General features: G+C 42.4%; 1 protein-coding gene across 3 annotated transcripts in view; it reads left to right on the plus strand.

Annotated features, from left to right (window-relative positions):
- Positions 1-15,703, plus strand: part of LPP (LIM domain containing preferred translocation partner in lipoma) — a 361,386-nt gene extending 345,683 nt beyond the window's left edge. For all 3 annotated transcript variants that reach the window (XM_068164007.1, XM_068164009.1, XM_068164008.1), the window contains one exon: positions 479-15,703. In XM_068164007.1, the coding sequence (XP_068020108.1) occupies positions 479-607 (129 nt within the window). In that variant the 3' untranslated portion in view covers positions 608-15,703. The remainder of the gene's footprint in view (positions 1-478) is intronic.
- Positions 15,704-18,551: the final 2,848 nt, after the last annotated feature.

Genomic DNA, 18,551 nt, shown 5'->3' on the forward strand with positions numbered 1-18,551 from the left:
AGGCACAGAGCTTGCTTAGCTGCCATCCCTGGAATGGATGCTATAGCTTTGTGGTATTCACTCTTCCAAAGGAGATTACCAGTAGTCAGATATTGGTACCAAACTTGCTTCCCACTGATGCTTCTTTTTTATCCTTTTTTGCATTAATAAATATGTGCTTAAGTTTTATATTTTCGCCAATGCTGAAGAACTTTCCTTCCTCAGAAATGTGCAGAGAATAATCTCCTTTTATTTTCAATTGGATTAAATTCAGCAGAGAGCTTGGGAGCCCATCTTCTCTGCAGCATTGTCTCTTATCAGCAAATGGCTTAATCGTGAATGACATCAAGTACCTCAGCTTCATGATTTACGCTGACTCAGGCTGGATCCTGTTACAAGGTGGAGAGAGAGGAGGGAGTTTCTTTGAGTAATAGATTCTTTGCTTAATCTTGTTTTTCTTTCTTATTTACTTTGCTCTTTCTGTTTGCATCTTTTCTAGGACTGTGGTGGCCTTCTGTCTGAAGGGGACAATCAGGGCTGTTATCCTCTGGATGGGCACATCCTTTGCAAGACCTGCAACTCTGCTCGGATCCAGGCTCTGACTGCGAAGGCCAGCACTGATCTCTGAGTATCAACTGTGACCCTCCCCAGGATGCTTGCTGGGGCATATTGCACAAGCTTTGCATGATTTCTTTCCATTCTAGGGTCTGAATCTCTGTTTAAAAAAAAAAAAAGTAAAAAAAAAAGAAAGTAAAACAAAAAGAAGTAGAACTGGAAGGCCTTGGAACAAGAAGGGCCATTCAGGAGGCCATGTTCAGATTGCCCATGACAGGCACCTAGTTTAGACGTGACTTTTCAGGGGGGGCAGCAAGTGAGTAAGACCGCTTGCTGTTTCTCGAGCTGACAGAAATAAGTGGTCACAGCATCTAAGTTACCTGTCTGTCAGTACAAGGAGGTCTGAACATGGTCCTAACTATATTTCTGCATTTGATTCCTTCCTATGAGGAAGAACATGAAGGAATAATTTGCAAGCTGAGCTAGTTCCTTCTCCCAGGTTATTCGTAGAACCTGAGCAGCTCTCACTGAAGTCATGGGTAGCTTCTCTTTGACTTTAACAGGATCTATATCACCAGCAGAAGTAGCTCCACTGCCATAGAAGGTGTGAGAGCAGACCCAGCATTCATGACAACACAAGCAATACAATTTCAGGTGAACTGCAGCTAAGAGTGTAGGTGTGACATTGTATTGTCGGGACACAGATTCGTTATCTTTATCCTTTTTTTTAGGCCCTTGCTTCTCTCCATTTCCTTCCAGTTCAATAGGGTTTTTATTCTTATGAAATTGTATTTTGCTATTGCATAAATTTATTCAGTAGTGATGCTTCCAATTCACTATGTATGAGCAATCACAGAGAGATGTGAGCCTGCACACACTATACACTACACACAGTCATCACAATGTGCTTTTGATTTATCAGAGGTATAAGCCAATTACATCTGTTGAGGAGGTCTTTTAGGGATGTGGAGCTGGAAACACATTTTTTTAATCCCAGTGGTTAAAAAAAGTCCCAATACAGTACATGGAACTGCAGGGCAAAGTGATGGTCAAAAAATTCTTATGCCACCATCTCATACACCCCATTATAGTGGGACCACTGGCAGTGTTGGTTTCTGGGTAAACATTTAAGCAATAGAGGTCTTGTTCTGTCTCCTGTTTATTGCAATTGGAGGATTTTCCTTCAACTGTAACAGGAATTGAATCTGGCCTTGGGATATACTTTTCTCTGATGCTAATATACATCATCTGGAGTTCTCATTAAAAAAATTAAGGATCTTATTTCAACAACAGCAAAAAGGTTCCTCCTAAGTACATGCTGTTGTTCAGTCTTCTATCTTAAGAAAGGTATTAAACTCTTCTCTATGCCATTCCAAAAAGTAAACATGGGTTGGGTTTTCTGGGGTTTTTTTTTTCCCCTTTTTTATTTTCATCCCTGCTGCTTATATCCTCTGTCTGGTGAAATGTCATTGCAAAAGAATGCTGGACCAGTAGCAGCATTTTCATCTTTGGTCCAGAATTAATACATATGGCAAGGCAGACGATAAAAGCTGGACACATTTTGTCTCGTGTAAGTGAGGTTTTGTGACTTTGGTTAATGAAAAAAAAAACCCACCAACTTTTACAAAATTAAAAATTCACAGCACTCAGAGCAGCTATAATATTCTTGTTCATGAAACCCATAATAACTAAGGTGCAAATTACACACTGAGGGAGTAATTTTCATATCACCGAATTCGCATTAATATCTTATTTGCAGATCTAATCAAACAAAATACCTTCCTTTGCACTTAACAAATTAAGAGCAGAAGTGAAAGTTGCAGGCTGATTGACCATATCAGTGACAAGCTAGCACTTTGGAAGAGTAAGTTACAAGAATTTTTTTCATGTGCCTACTGAAAAACAGTAAGAATGTGGTGCTTTCATCTTTATTCTCTGTCAAAGAAGCCTGATGAAATTATACCCACTAATGCTGAAAGGTTAGGTGAGCTTAGACCAAGAAGCAACCAAGAGGAAAAATTGAGATGCTCACTGCAGCTCCTGCAAAGGGTGCATTTTCTTTCAGTTTAACACTAACCTTTATGGAAGAGCACTCTGAAATTTAATAGCTTTAACTGTATAGAGTAAACTCACATACAGAAATACCAGTCTGAAGCCCCTGTTCTTAACACAGTTTATATGTTGGCACTCCACCACTGTCAGGGAAGTTTCCCAAAATTCACAGCTCAGAATGAATCTGTCTTTGTAGAAGAGTGGCATCATTAAGCAAAAGAAGTCATTCTCCATTATAGTGGCTGTGCTGAAGTTTGCCTTGCTATACCAGTTTTCTACCCTGGCCTTCAAGAAGTTTGCTGCCTCAGATGCAAACAGGTTTTTTTTGCACCATGACTTCTGCCAGGTTCCACCTAGACTCCCAAACCATGGCACATAAGGTACTTCTGAACTTGCTGCTTTACATGCAGTCTGCACCACCACCAGCTAAAAAAACCCAAAAAATCCCAAAACAAAACCAAACTAAAAAATATCTGAGCAAATCCAGTTTGAACTAACCCTACAAAAACATGGGAGGTCAGAGCTGGGATTGCTGACACCATTGTATCCCTGCAGAAGATTTTACATCTCTGCAAGCACAAGGGAGGACATGATCCATTCAGGTGTAGAATAAGTCATTCATCAGGCTGTGATCTTCCTTATTCTTACTAGTCTTAAATTAAGTGGCTGATGAGACTCTCCTGAATAACACTGGGTTGATAGAAATGAGCTGTTGGCCCTTCAAGTAGAATGTGGCATAAAAAGGACTGAAGTCCAGAGCCTTTTATAGACTTTTTATGGCCCTGCCATAGGCTGGACTTGGACCAAGTCATATGGCTTCTTATCTCCTGCCTTGTACATGAGAGGCTTTATTTCCAGCTTCCCAGGGATGGTATGGGAATCACAGATTTGCCCAAAGTACTGGTTTTTAGAGTTCTGTCTTCTCTTTCCAGAAAAAAGTTATTGGTCTGCAGGTTTGGGATTCTAGCCCTTTTCAAAGTTAAGGGCTGGCCAGGAGATCTAGATCTGAATCCTCTGTCTTACTAGGGTGCTGTGGTGAGTTGGGCTGGCATGCAGGGATGTGAGAGCCAAACCTTTCAAGAATTAAATAACCCATGGATGGAAGGTGTTTGATAGAGATTAAACAATGTTGATACTTGAGGTACTGTGGCTAATTTCTAGAGTGGTGCATCTGGGCAAAGATATTATCATGCTTTTGCTTTCACCCCTGAAACACCAAAGCCATCTGTCTGTTGGAAAGTTTGAGCATCAAAGACACTCTATTTTCAGTATTGCATGTGGTTTTGGCTTCTAAAATTGCTATAAATACATTTGGAAGATATTGCATAAATATATATATATATATTCCAGAGGCTCTCATCACCTACCTGTGTATAGAAGTCTCCCCTCTGATGCTTCAGGATTTAATTAGGAAATGCTGGTGGACTTACCTCAATTGCACTGCAAGAATCGCTGGGATATTGATTCATCATAATATTTATCACATATTTATAACATAGCCTGCTTTAGGTGTTCCAAAGAAGGAATCCTTTTGCCAAAGAGACCTTGCTTTTCTTAAGTCCTGATCAAAATTCATGATGTCTGTGGCTGTGGTAATGTCCAAACTGTTCCTTTTGGAAAGACAGGGAAGATCACACAGACATTTCTGTTGAAGTTTGCAGTTTCTGCTTATGTTGCTTTGGCTTTCTTACCATTTTCTGGCAAGTAGGGCCTGATCCCATGATTTGTGTGGCCAGATGTGGTCCAGGAGGGTCCAGGGTCAGGTTCTAATTTAGCAAAATATTTAAGCCTCTGGGGTTTGTTTAAGCATAGGCTTAAAGCTATTGCATGGTATGACATAAGCTATGGGTCTACAGTCATTAGTACCAGTCATACAGATTTGATCTGGGTAGGATGTGGATTCAGTCAGATTTCTGTCAGATTTCCCAGAACAGATGAAATGGCTCCAATGTTGCCCTTATGCCAACTGCAGGAGGGCACCCAGTGGCGGATCCAGCGAGACATTTGGACATCAGGAAGATGAGATATTACAAGATCAGCACTTTGGTTTGGGTGGCTGTGACAGTTCCCATATGTCACAAGTAGCCCTACAGCCAGTTTTGCTGTATCTTTGAACCATGGCTTTGAAACTTACTTAAACTTTCTCCAGCAGATTGGGTTGCCTCAGTTACAGCCCAATCCATGAGCATGCCCCCAAGGCTAACACTAGTGTTTCGTTAGTGTGATAGTTTTGTGCTCGCTTATTTTAATCGTTGCCTGAACGTTGCTTTTCAAATCAGAAAGCAACTCTGTTGCCTTAGCCTGTCAGATAATGCACCTTTAATTTGGTTTGGGGTGGCTTTTTTGAATGTTGTAATCCTTAAATGTTTTATCACAGTTGCAAAACACTTGGATAATGACTTAATCAATAGATGTGGGTGTACCAAAGTGTTTATCATAGTGTATTCTACCTTATAGTCTCACTCATGCCATCAGGATGAGTGCTGTCATGAGATACAGGCCTTAACTTGAGTTTCTGCCTATCAGCAAAACGTACTTGAGAAGAATGAGAAGAAAATTGTCATCTAGAGAAATGGTGGTTGTTGATAGGAATAAGCAACAAGTCACACTGAAATCTCTTTGGACCTGCAATGGCTGCTGCCTCGCCACAGTCAGCCAAGGCTAGCTTAGGTTTGAGAAATGCTGGTTCCTTTCGATTTTGAGGAACTCCAGCAGATGAGAGATAACAGGGCCCAAGAAAGTCCTGGAGAGACAATGTTGTGCCTTTGCCTTCCTTCAGCATCAGAGATAAATGTTGGACACCTGGTAGTTCAGCTGAATGGCTCAGAAAGGATTTGAGTTTGTACCAGTTTTCTGTTGATGCCTGGTTCTTGCAGTCATTTCATCATGCTGATTTTGCTGTTCAGTCACCCAGTGGGGTTGGCTACACCTTATATAAGCTTCAGTACTTCAAGCCAGGGCTATCAGAGAGATGTGCTGAAGAATCTCGCTGTGGTGAAATTCCCACCAGAAAACGCTACTGATAGTAATTCAGGGCTTGTTGCCAAAGGATAGCAGGAACTACTAGGTACTGTCTGGAAGTTAGTAAAGTGCCAAGTAAGAGAGACTTGTGAGAACACTGCTTCCAGTTAGAGCTGGTCACAATTTCTACATTATGTGGTGTCAGAAGGGACTTTTTTTAATGAGGTGGGGTTTTCTTCTTCAATATTATTCACAACGTGGCGGGGGGGAGGAGGGGAGGGGAGGGAGGTGGTGTTGCTCTTGTAATTTAAACCATACTGAATGTTTTTATCTAAATGAATTTCAGAATTGTTAACAAATATTTTCATCTCTCAAAAGGAACCAGCTCTCCTTTCTCAGATTTTTTTTTTTTGTAGTAGTTCTTGGGTTTCTACTGCTAGTAAATGAAGGGGTTTTTTGTGTGTAACGATTTTGAAAACTCATTTGGATAAAGAATTCTATTTAAAACCAAGCCCATGTGTTCATGGGCAGTGGTTCAAGAGTGGAGCTGATGAAATGAAAAAAAAAAGAGAAAAAAGAAAGAAAAAAAGCTTTTCACAACATATTCTTTCCCCCCCCCCCCCCCTTTTTAACTAGTTGTGTTAATTTTCAAGTCAGTGTTTCCTTTATTAGAACAATCTGAATAACGTGACTCTGCTTAAAATAGCAGCCTGACTTCTGCCATGCTCGTTTTTTCCATCCCATCTTAAAGGCATGGCTGTGGGGAGTGCCAGGGTCTTTTTGCTGTGGCGATGGCAATTTTCTTATTTGTTTGTTTGGGGTTTTGTTCCCTGAAATTACTGAAGAATATAAGCTCATTATGGCAGCTGCCATGAAGATCAAGAGATTCTGGGTCAACTTAATCTCCGTGTATCCTTCTTGCCTTAGTGATGGCATGGCTCCTGAAATGTTTTGGGAAATGCTACCTGGCTTCCTCAACATTTCCAGTTTGAATGTGCAGTAGTCTGATGCCTAACTGGCATTTGGAGCGTGAGGGAGTAGACTTAGAACTTGTGAAATTGTAACATTCACCTAGCATCTGAAAATCTGAGAAAAGCCATAACCTCTGTAGGTTTTGTATAGGACCTTGAGGTCCTAGTGGAGCTCTCATTTCAACCTGGAGATTCTCTGCCGTGATCTGAAAAGCTAAGTTCAAACACTTGCAGACTGCTCTTACACCTGTTAAGGTGGTTGTGGGGCTGCAATATTGAGCACTGCTACTTATACCTCCCTGGCCTTTAGTCCCGGCTACTTGTTCCCGGTCTCTTTGGCTTCCCGTGACACGGGGAAGCAATGGGGTCAATCACAGGTATCAAAAGCATTCAGTTCAAACTTCTTTTTATTTTTGTTGTTTGTTCACATCTTTTAGAAAATGAGGAAAGAAACAGAAGCCTCAGGTGATGGTATTACCTTTACATTTCCAGAGGTCAGAGTCCCTCAACAGGAACATGACACTTGGGATGTCTCTATTTTTTTGCCTGTCTCCCTCTGTCTGCAAGCAGGTCTCTTACCTGCTCTTTCCATTTGCTCCACGTGCACTCCTCTCTGCAGTCAGGAACTGACTTCACAGAGGTATTGTGAATCTTAGCTAGCAGTTGGAAAAACTTCTCCAGATCTTTAATCGAGTACTTTTGTCCATCCATTGTATCGGTGGCCTGCCACATGGCTATCAAAGAAAATGGTTATAATTCTTGCTTTTAAAATGATTATGAAATTGTGCAGTACTTTTGCAGTCATATTTAACCATGTAATTTAGAACCACATGATTGCAGGGATTTATCATGAAGAAATTTGTTTGAAGGATAGGCTTTGGGGTTGGTTTGTTGGTTGTTTTGGTTTTTTTTCCTTTGGTTTAAAATTATTTTTTTCCTCCAAAAATGAATTTATTCATTTTTTTTTTCCTCTTTTAGTTTTTGGTTTTTTCCCCTCCAGTTTTATTCCTTTAAGATTTTTTTTTGTACCAGGTCAGCCACAATTTGCATTCGTGAGAGACAGGAGATTTTATTTGTTCTTGTACGTGCAGCTTTCATTTCTTTTATGTTTCTTCAGGAAAATTCCTCTCTGCCTGATTACTCATACTTAGATGTCTTTAAATGCAGGCTGACCAGTAAAGGGTTTTTTTTGTTGTTGTTTAATTTACTGTGTGGTTCGCTTTGTGTTGGGTTTTTGTTTGGTTTTGGGTGGTGGTTGTTTTTTAATTAACCAGATATTGAGTACTGGGGTGGCATTGCACATTAATGCAGAATGTTAACGCTAATTTTCATAGAAAAGACAAAAATTAGACTCTTTCCCTGTCTCCACTGCAGTTTTGTTACTGCTTTGTGTACAACACTAATGTTAAGCCAGATTGTAAAGGCAAAATACTCGGAGTGACCTACTTCCATTCACCAGCAAGAATCCTTTGTCAGCTGACTCCTGTTTGTTTGTTCATTTTTAAATGTCGGATTACAGAATGAGCATCTCCTAAAGATGAAAGAAAATAGTGTTTTCATGTGCAGGAAATTTGGGGTTGCAGCAACAGAACATTTTCTTTGTGAATTTGGATGTCATGGTGGTTTAAGCTCCTGCCTGGAGCCTAAATCAATCTGGCCACTCATCCAGTTCATCTCACTGGTGCTCCTAAAAGGCTGCAGCTCTGCAAAAGCTCATGCAGCACTTTTGGCTGCTTTCCCTTGCTCCCATTTGGTACATATTTGCACAATTTAACTGAGCTTTTCTTTCTGCTGAAGGTCAGATGCAAGCGATACGAAACACTAAACTTTATAAACAAGCAAAGCTAGTTCAACCACAGCATCTTGGACCAGAATGGATTTTTAGGTGGCGCACTGTCTGCTGGCCTTTGGAGAGGGGATCCTGAGACTACAGTGGACTGGAACAGGATGCAAAGCCACAATCCTTGGCTTTTTTTTAATAAACTACTTACTGTAATCCAGCTACACAGTTTCAGCCTCACACTTCAGAAGTTTTCAGCAGCAATGCATGTACAGGCACTTTCCCTCTTGCAGAAAGTGAAACTTTCCCGACCAAAGTAAATTTAACCTATTGCATAAGATGCTGGAAATTCATGTTTTTTTTCCTTGGGATTCTTACTGTAACCTTTATGTGCAGAGGATGGATAGCTTTTCTTTTTCCCCTTCTTCCCCCCCCCCCCCCCCTTTTTTTATCTCCTTCTTTCATTTTTGACAAGATTAGATGTTGCATATTGATGAGCAAGCATTTCAAAGGTCCATGGGGCTTTGGAACGTAGTAAGGATCTCTGAAGTTTAATATTCACCATGTTTTAAATATTCAGAAGGAAAAATTTGCATTAAATGGCTTTTGATAAATAAGTTCTAGGGATTTTTCTTTCTATCTTACGCAAACGTTGAGGGGATTGTGGCTGTGCCAGTTTTGTTCCAAAGTGCCTTTTGTTTCTGAATTTCAGGACCATTTTGATCCCATTTGTATGCCCAGTGCTTGTCCTGAAGTCTTTCATGGTTTTTACTGGAACTCTGCAGCAGGCAGATGGATGTGGCAAAGGCACAGCTGAGCATCATAACTCCTGATTGCTGGATTGCTCCCTTCTTTAGGACAGCTGGGCAAATCCAGCCTCTTTCTGTACCTGCTGTTCATGGTGCAGGCTGGAATTAGCCTAGTGGTCAGGCCTGGCTGAGCTCTTTCTGCAAAGGTGGGGATTTGAGAATAGAGGGGGCAAGATCCTGAGTGCAGAAGCAAAGCCAAGTGCCATTCAGTGCATCTCAGATGCCACACAGCAGTTTTCCCTTCTTTGGATATCCCTCTCTGGTAAGAGTTTCAGCAGTAAGAGAAGCGCTTTTAGGAGAAATGCTCCCTCGGGGATGCCTTATTGCTCATGCTGTTGAAAATCTGATTGAAGCTGTAGATGAGGAGGATCAGTTATGGGCAGCAAACATGAAGCTGCTTTACTGTATTAGTAGGTCTCTCGTTTGCCTTACCCTTGGCTTCCCACGGAACGTGCCGTGGCGTGCAGGGCTGCACACACAGCCCTGACTTTGTCCTACCAGTCGCCGTTGAACCGCTGCCTGGTATTCATTCTCAGGACTGCCCTGGCTTGAGCCAAGGGCATCTCATGCTCCTATGCAAAAGGTGGAACTTTCAGGCTTTGGCTTACAAATATTGCAGCCTTTTCAAACTCACCTTCCCCCTCTCTACGTAGTCCTCACAGAAGTAGGATTTCAAATAGTGTTCTTCTTTCTTTTTGCCAGATGCCTTGAAAACATTGTCAGGTTACAATCTGAGTGGGGGTTTTCAGGATCAGTTTCCTTTCCTTCTTGATTGCATGGTGTAGGTTTGCAATGGGGGTTTTGTCCCTTTTTTTCTTCTTTATTTTGTTGGTTTTGTTGTTTGGGGTGGGTTGTTTTTTTCCAGTCTTGCAGAACAGATGCCTTCAGTTTATGCAGTGTAAGATTGTCTATGATTAGAGCTAATCCAGGATGGCAGGATTGGACCCCCACAGTGAAAGCTAGAAAAGTGATTGCAAAAGTATTCTGTTTCTCCTTTATTAATTACACAGGAAGTTTCCACTGAAGGCTCATGTAGCACAACTGGCCTATGTAATAAGTAGCAGGGCCTGTAATTACAGTCTGTCTTCTGATCCTATCTGTGCTCTGACTTTCTAGGCACTGTAGTTCTATTTACATCTGTGTCTTTGTCACCTTTTAAATTTTTGATTGGTCACTAAGGGAAGTAGAGCACAAGCTGTGAGCGCTGTGGAGGTGCAGCAAGTCTAAATGAGGGAGTTCTCTTCCTTCTCAGGTATCTGCCTGATTTGGGACATGGAACAGAACACAAGCAACAGGGGGATTTTACCAGCCATGCAGCAGAGGGAATAGGCTGCATGCCAACTGGGTATCTTTCAAGATCTTGGAGTCTTTGTAGGACTGGGAATTTGAACCTTTTACAGGTCTTAACTGGTGTACTATCCTGTGAGGGAGTTTGTATGTTAGCATTTCTTTGCACTCAGAGCAGTTTCTACAGGATTTGACCTTTCTTTTCTGTAAAATTCAGAGGTTTATGGTTGTAAAGAGATACTTCCATATATGGTGTGAGAAGGGAGATGGCTTTTGGCATCAGGCAGAGAAGCTTGGCTGGAAATCCTTGTATCACTGAGTAAAAGAAGAGTAACTTGAGCGGAAGGGGAGAGGCAGAGATTTACACGTGTTTCGGTACCAGCTCACCAGCTCTGAGCGCCAGCAAGCGCAGCCTTAAGCAGATTAGTTCACTGGGGTGTCACTCCTGAGACCTGGCAACAAATAAAGGAGCTCCTTGTGAAAGCATTCGTTGCTGGTCACTCTGGCAGTCATCTCTTGCCTCTTCATGAACGCCCACTTGGAGTTAGGGTAGAACTACAGAATGATGCCCTTCAGTCTCTTTCCTCAAGGCGTACTTCCAGCGTTATGTTTGATCACGAGGAACAAAAGCCGTCGTGCAAATAGTATACTTCATGCAAAAAGAAAAGCCAAACACAAACCCAAACTAATTAACAATCCACTGGAGACACTTACAATGTCCATTAAACTGTTATGCAAATTGTCCCTTTTCTGCAGCTTGCCCTGTTATTTAATTATTTTTTTTTTTTGGTCTGACTTCTGTTTAAAAAAAAAAAAAAAGGAGAAAAAAAATCAATTCTTTTTTAAATTTTTTTTGTCACTCTACTTCTAAGAAAGTTGATGCTTGAAAAGGAGGGGAAAAAAAACCAAAAAACCAAGCAACAAACCCTTGGTTTCAAACATTGGGTTTTCAGGCTTCGAAATTAATAATTTCTACACCTGACCCAGTTCCTGCAGCTGCCAAAAAAGAAAAGAGAAAGCTATTTAAATTTCTCATAGAACCATTTATCTCTTAAAATATGCCAAGGCAATTTGAGGTGGGGGTGGAGACTCAGCTATTTATCTCAGCAGCTTGATTTTTCTCTTTATGTTGCTAACTGTCAGGGGAGGGGAAAAAAAAAAATGGTAGGAAGCTATTCTTGGGCTATTATTGATGTATTGTGTTGCCATTATGCAGGATGTCTGCTTTGCTATATACGGAAGGACATTAATAATAGCCATCTCCCCTGCCCCCACCCTTGGTTCCTCTTTGGGAAGATGTGGTTTAAACTGGAGCATCTGCCGTGTTCAAATTGCTGCTTCCTCCTCCCCTTCCCTCAATTCATTCCCAAACGAGTTTTGGGAACGGGGCTAAGGGAATGTGGAGACAGGTTATATTTTCCTTCTTTCTGCCTGCTTGTGTGGTTGCTCCAGGCAAGTCATTTCTGTGCTGTGTACCTGTCTGCCCTCTTCCTTTCTGTGTATTGCTCCTCCTTTCATTTAGTTCATCACTGAAAAAGCAAACCCTTTCTCACTGTCTTTCTCACAGGGGCTGGCTGGCAGAGCAGGACCGCTTGATTTGTTTTTACCCAGCATTTCATATCCAGAAACCCTGATTTCATTATCTCCCATGATCAGGAAAATCTCTAGCTGTTCCCACCCCTCCTACCCCAGGTTTAAAACACTGTTATGAAACTTTAAAGAGTCCATCCACTTGTTTAAAGATGTGGATGCTTGTTTTATTTTTGGAAGCAGAGAGCACAGTGAACAGGAATAGTTTGATGTTTAAAAAAATAGCCCCACTTCAAGATTCTCCTGAAGTGCAGGAAGTCCTGTCTCTGCAGGCCTGTGCCAGTAGCGTGACAGCACAGAGACCAAAACCAGCTTGAATAGGAAAACAACAACCCCCCAAAAAACCCTGGCCTGCCCCTTTCCAGCTGTGAGAAGAGAGAGGTGAAGGTAATAAATGTCCCAAAAATGAAAGGGCATAGTTACTCTGATTACTTTTTTAGTGGCTGTTCCTACATCTCACAATAATTTTGTTCCATAGAAGCTTGGCTTGTTCAGCATATCTGATAGTCAGGACCATGTACTTCTTCGTGGTGTCACTAATTTTACTTGTTTGTTGTATCCCAGTCTTGCTCTGGTCTCTGCACTCAATTACAGGTAGGATCTCTGTCTAGGAAAGCTCACCTAGAGTTTAGGACCAAAAATGCAGACAGAATGTTCTTCAGTTTTGATATAGGGAGAATTTCCAAATATGAATTTGGAATAGGAGTGCCTTCAGCTGTGAAAGTGCTTAGATTCCAAATTGAAAGGAAGATGGCCATTCAGGGTAGTTTCTTGTTGCTTTTATTTTCTTGCTTGGGGAAGGCAAAGGAGGGAAACACTACCCTCTGAAGTGTTCTATAAACTAGAGCCAGAACCCAGCACCTCCTCTGCAAACATCTGCTCCAGCTGCAGCTTGCCACACTGCTGCAACATGGGAGTGAGGAAGGCCTGTTAATGGAGCAAGGTCCACCTCATCCTCTCCATAAGCAGAGCTGTTCCCCATGGTGAGTCTACGTCCAGCCTAGAGCTTGATCCAGCCTTCCCAGTACAAGTATTTTGCCAGGAACAGGTGTCTTCTCTCTGCCATGAGCTGTGGGATTGTGTGCAATGATTAGGATTTGCAGGCAGGGAGGAGAAGATCCTGTTCCAATTAGGCTGCCTTTGTGCTAATGTTTCATTCAGGGCTGTTTGAGATGAGAGCAGTTTGCACTGAAACGCACAGCTGGGGGTTGTGGTTTGCGTTTCAACTGTGTTAAGATGGTACCCGTTGAAAATACAGAGCTGGAGCACGTTTTTCCATCTGCCAGTGCTTTACTGACAGCTCTGTGTGTGTTGGAAGCCCATTTTGGTTTGGCAAGTGGACATTTTCTGTATTTTCCCCATGGTCTTTCCTTTCTCCACATAAAAAGTGGTATTGCTAATGTGCCTAAGCAGCTAAGCACCTGACAAGGATCTAAGCAGAAGAACCAGCAAGGTGAAGAGCAGGCTATTCACAGAGCTGCCTTTACCAACAGTCTGTTCCACTTTCTTCACTGTGTGCCTTTTCAGAGACCTGCAGTGCTCCTTGATGGGCAGCAGGGAAGTAGACCTAGTGCCAAGCAGGGGTGGAAGGTAGGAGAATGATGTAGAGGAAAAACAAGAGGTTACTTTTGAGCTTCCATTGGGATAAGCAAAGCAAAGGCTTATCCCATCAGCACTGCTTGTCATCTTGCTTAACACACCTCATTGTCTGGTAGACAACTCTTCAGTAGTGGAGATACTTGGGCATGTCTCCTCAAGTGTCTCTGTTTTATCAGAACTCTAGAGTCCTTTGCATCTGGAGATGCTGTTCACTTAATTTTATCTCTTATTTCCTCTCCATTATTCATTGTTTTATATAATTTTAAAAGAGAACATTTGAAGGTGAACCAAGGCCTGGGTGTTTGAGTGGTGCTACTGTATTAAAAAGGCTGACTTGCTCTCGCTGTCAATCCCCCAAACCTATTTTAGGAAACTTTTCCCTGCTGTGGTCAGAGAGGAAATGCAAGGTTTAATTGGCAATGCAGAAAAGGGAAAGTTTTTGATGCTCAGTACTGTACCACTGTGACCTCTTCTGCTGTCCCTCTGGAGAGGGGGGAATGGTAGAGGTATGGGCAGAGAAAAGTTATGGTTTGACTTTCTCGTGATCTTGCTAGACAGGGTCTGCCTTACTGAGACTTCAACTTCTTTAAGAGTCCTATATTTTCCCATGCACAGCCTGTGTTTTGGACCACCAGAGAGACTGAATGGCAGCCTCCAGTGCCTTCCCTCCAGTTAGCCAACTGAGAGACCAGGAGTATTACTCCAGCAGTTTGGGTAACAACACTCTAGCTCAAAACAAACGGCAGAGGTTTGTTTCAGAACCTAATCTCTCACACTGGCTTTGCCTGTGGGCTGATCTATGGGGGTCTAAGCACATATGGGTCATTCCAGAAGGACTCCTCTTGGCTAAATGCCCCATGGCGAACCTCTTGAGGGCTGGGAGATTGGTTTAGCTCTTTCAAACTGCAAGGAGGAGGTGCTCCCAGAAATGTATTTGTCCTGTGTAGCTGCTGTGCTTTGGCCTATCCCTACCAATGGTAGACCTGTCTGCTCCAGGGTTCCCCGGTGATGATAATATGGATTGGATGTGCAGTAATTCATACTGGATGACTACACCAGGTTTGAGGTGGTATTTCAGTTTTATGGTAGCTGTTGATCTAGCCCCTGAGATAGAGAAGGTTTTGCATTGTTACTTTTGTTGGGAGAGGAATGTGATTAACCACACTTCTTGTCCTCCGCCAGCAGACAGGGACCCTCTGTGGTAGGGGAAGCATCTTCCTTTTAAATGTGAATCACTAGCCTAGGTATCTGGGCAAGAAAGGAGCACAAGCAGATGTTCCCTACATGAGGAATGCCTTCTGCTGCACACTCCATGCCCTCAGATCCTAATGAAGCAATATTACTTGAGCTTTTAGAACTGGTCTTCTATCCGTCAGAGCTTTTACTCATTGCTGAGCATAAGCACTACCCAAGTCTGTGAGGGGCTCAATCCTGCTGCCATTGGAGTTTTTCTGAATCCCGTGAGTTGTTGAGTGTATCTCCTGTGAGCTGCTACTCTGAGCAGCCTCCCTTGTCACTGGCCATTTGTCTCCTGCCTTAACTACTTTGATAAGGCTTTGAGGGCGCTCAGGAAATGCAGTCAGTGCCTTACAGGATTGGTCCAATAGGTAATAGATGAAGTTGTTTTTTTCCCCCTCTGGTAATTTGTGTGCATGAATTGAAAACCATTTATTCCATTATTTTCTTTCCTGAGAACAGATGCAGCATATACACATTTTCTATATTTATAAATATATATAGATATATATATTTTGTTCTCAGCTATAGTTACCTCTTCTCAACTGCAATTCTCAGAGCAACCGGCCTATATTTTTTATTCAACACGTAAAATGACTTTTTACAGTAAGAGAGTGAAAGCTGTTTGAAGCATGTGTTTTCTGTATTTTTATTATGCATTATCCAATTATATTGAGATGTATTTTCCTCTTTGCTCTGCTCTTTCAGTTGTTATCCCTTTTTTTTTTTTTCTCAGTTATGCTTTTCTAATGTTTTGTAAGGGAAAATAAATATGCAAAATCGCCAGATGCCTTTTTTTTTCCTCCCCTTCTTTGCAGAAGAAGTATCACAAATGCTTTTTTTATTACATTTTACCAATCCAATAAACTCCTTTATAAATTTCATTTTTGTTTGCTAGTGTGTGAAATTATTTTTTCAAGTCGAAGGTACTGATTTTCTCCTGACCTCCACCCACAATTACGCTTCGTGTTCTCCACATCTCTCTCTCGCTTTCAGGCTGGGAATGTCACTGTGTGGCTCCTCAACGTGCTTAACTGAAGAAGCTCTTTCACTGTTGGGTGAAGCGAGGATGCTAGAAATGTGTTACAAGAGAGGCTACCCCCTGCCTGTACTGGCCATCTCTTGATGAACTTTGTGCTGGTTCTTTGCAGTAGAGAGCACTCCAGCCCAAAGCCATGAGATAACCTCCAGAGGTGGGCTGTATGCAGAGGTTGCCCACAAGCATTCTCGAGTGAATTGTGATGGCAGAGCCAAGCACCTTACTCTGCAGCTAAATGGAGGAATATTATTCAAACTGTTATGGAGAGAGTAGAAAGAAGTGTGGCTAGCAAAGCCTTTCTTCTAGGAAATTGTTTCCAGGCTGTCACTGTGGTAAATAATTGGGATTGTTCCTGGTCCAGTCCAATCTGCTTCCAAAATACCACTGATCACCACACAGCCTGACCTTTACCTCTCCAGTCAGAGAACCTGGCACAGCACCAAACCCTCACTGAATGCTTTCTCCAGCTGAAACACTTCTGGTAAGTTTTCCAGTGACCATTCCTTATCTATTAAACAGCTTGGACCCTGCTTTTAGCCTCTGTTGGACCTTTTCATAAAAGCCCTTTGCTATCAGAAATCTCCTGTGCAGAGCTGCACCAGCTGCCCTGAAGGTGGAATTCATCTCAGTGAACTTTAGCAGCCTGGAAGACAGCTTTGTGATCCAATGTGGCTCTCTAGTCAGTGGAGGAGGTCTGTCATCTTTTCTTCAGGTGAGTGTCTGAGACAGGTTTGTGTCTTTAAGGGTTAAATGAGATCAACACTGCCCTGCAGTCATATCAGCAAATGTAGTTTTCTTAATACAGTTCTTCACTTTCCTCAGAGTTGTAGAAACATCCTGAGGCAGACAATATGGCTACACCCATGCCCTGTTTTGTCACTCCCAATAAAATTCCACCTACCATCCCCTTGAGGACATCTGCAAAGGGAGATTTCACAACCTCCCTTGGCAGTCCATTCCATAGCAGCATTGTTTTCACACTTGGACAGTCTTTCCTACGGTCCAGTCTAAATATTCTTGACTGCAAATTAAATCTCATACTTCCTTTCCCATCTCCAGTGAACACGAAGGACTTCTTTACTAGGTTATGTGTTGTCAAGGGATGCTTTGTTAGCCATAGAAGGAGGTGCAAGCAACAGCTTCACTCCCAGCTCCTCCTCCCCTTCCCCAAGGGAATTTAGGAAGGGCCTGTGTTCTCCCTCAGGAAAGGACAAGCTCTGCTGCTTGTTCCTATGGGACACGGGAATCTGACAGGCTTTAACTTGGCAATCAAGGGAGTGTGATGGCGTAAGCTTTCAAGTCCATTCAACCTGCTATCTAGTTTTTCAAACTCGATATTATTACTTCCTTTATAGCACAGGGTTCTTTCTTTCTAAACTTGTTAAGATGGAAGAGTTCCAGGGATACGTTGTCCGCACACAAATCAAAATGCATTAGCAGGCCAGGGGCCAGAGGTGAGGGCCAAGGGTGGGGGAGCTACTAATTCGATAGCTTGGCGTTGCTTTTCTTGCAGTCAAAAGCACAGAGAATCCTTTGAAGGCAATAAAAGCTTCAAGAGTGAATTGTAACTAAAACCCAGGTGCCAAGGCGTGTCGTCCCAGGGATTTAGGGGGGCAGCATTGACTATTTGGCAGGCCCACAGGTTGCTGCTGGTGATGTTCCTTATCAAATGAAGAAGCAGTCACACAGTTGTGTTCTCCTGGTGTGATGCTGTCTCCAGCTCTGGCTACTGTAGATTTAACTACCTGACTTTAAACAAAGATGAGTCTTGTATATTTACCTCAAAGATATCTAGGCTGACTTGCAGTATGACTTCCTGTGTGTCACAACTGGAGGTTGATTACTGAGTAAGGATGACTTTTGCTTTCTAGTCAATTTTGAGAAGATTTCAGGAGCTTTGTAAAGTTCCTCAAGGTTGTTTAAAATGGGGAAGAAACGTGGAAAGCTGGGGAATCTGTCCACAGTGCTGGTCTTTGCAGGCAGGGTTCACCACTTCCGTCTCTTTGGGAGTCCAGGTCAGGTAAGCTGTACGGCTCCCTCTGATGGACACTTTCAAGGGGCTATTCCTTCAACATCCCTTAAACACCTTCTTCATAGAGTCACAGAACTGTTGAGGTTGGAAGAGACCTTTAAGATAATTAACCACTCACTTAGAGCTCACAGTCCCACCACTACTGCTAAGCTTCTACCACTAAACCACGTGTGGTAGTTGGGGGGGAATTTTCAACCCACCACATCACATCCCTACACACTACATCCACATGGTTTTTTTAGTATGTCTTCAGATAGTGACTCCACCACCTCCCTGGGCAGCTTTTTCTAATGCCTGATAAATCCTTCCTGTGATGAAATTTTGCCTAATATCCAACCTGAACCTCTCTTGGCACAACTTGAGCCCATTTCCTCTTGTCCTTTCTTTGTGACAGGGTGAACTGTTTGCTGGTGAAGTTTCTCACTCTATTGACTATTGAGAGGCTCTGAAACACCAGCATAGACCAGACCTCTTGCTTTCAGCCAATTGAAATTGGAAAAGGTAAATGGTGGCACTCAGCGATATGGTTTAGTGGTGAATTTGGTAGAGTAGGGTTAATTGTTTGACCTGTGGATCTCAAGGGCAACTGGTCTCTTTCACTACCTGACTCACCACAAAATGGCAAGTGGCTGCATAACACAGCACCACCACCATGGCAAAA

This window comes from Melanerpes formicivorus, unplaced genomic scaffold (assembly GCF_026170545.1).
Source record: "Melanerpes formicivorus ecotype bairdi unplaced genomic scaffold, bMelFor1.0.p_v2 SCAF_76, whole genome shotgun sequence".
NCBI classification, from domain to species: domain Eukaryota; kingdom Metazoa; phylum Chordata; class Aves; order Piciformes; family Picidae; genus Melanerpes; species Melanerpes formicivorus.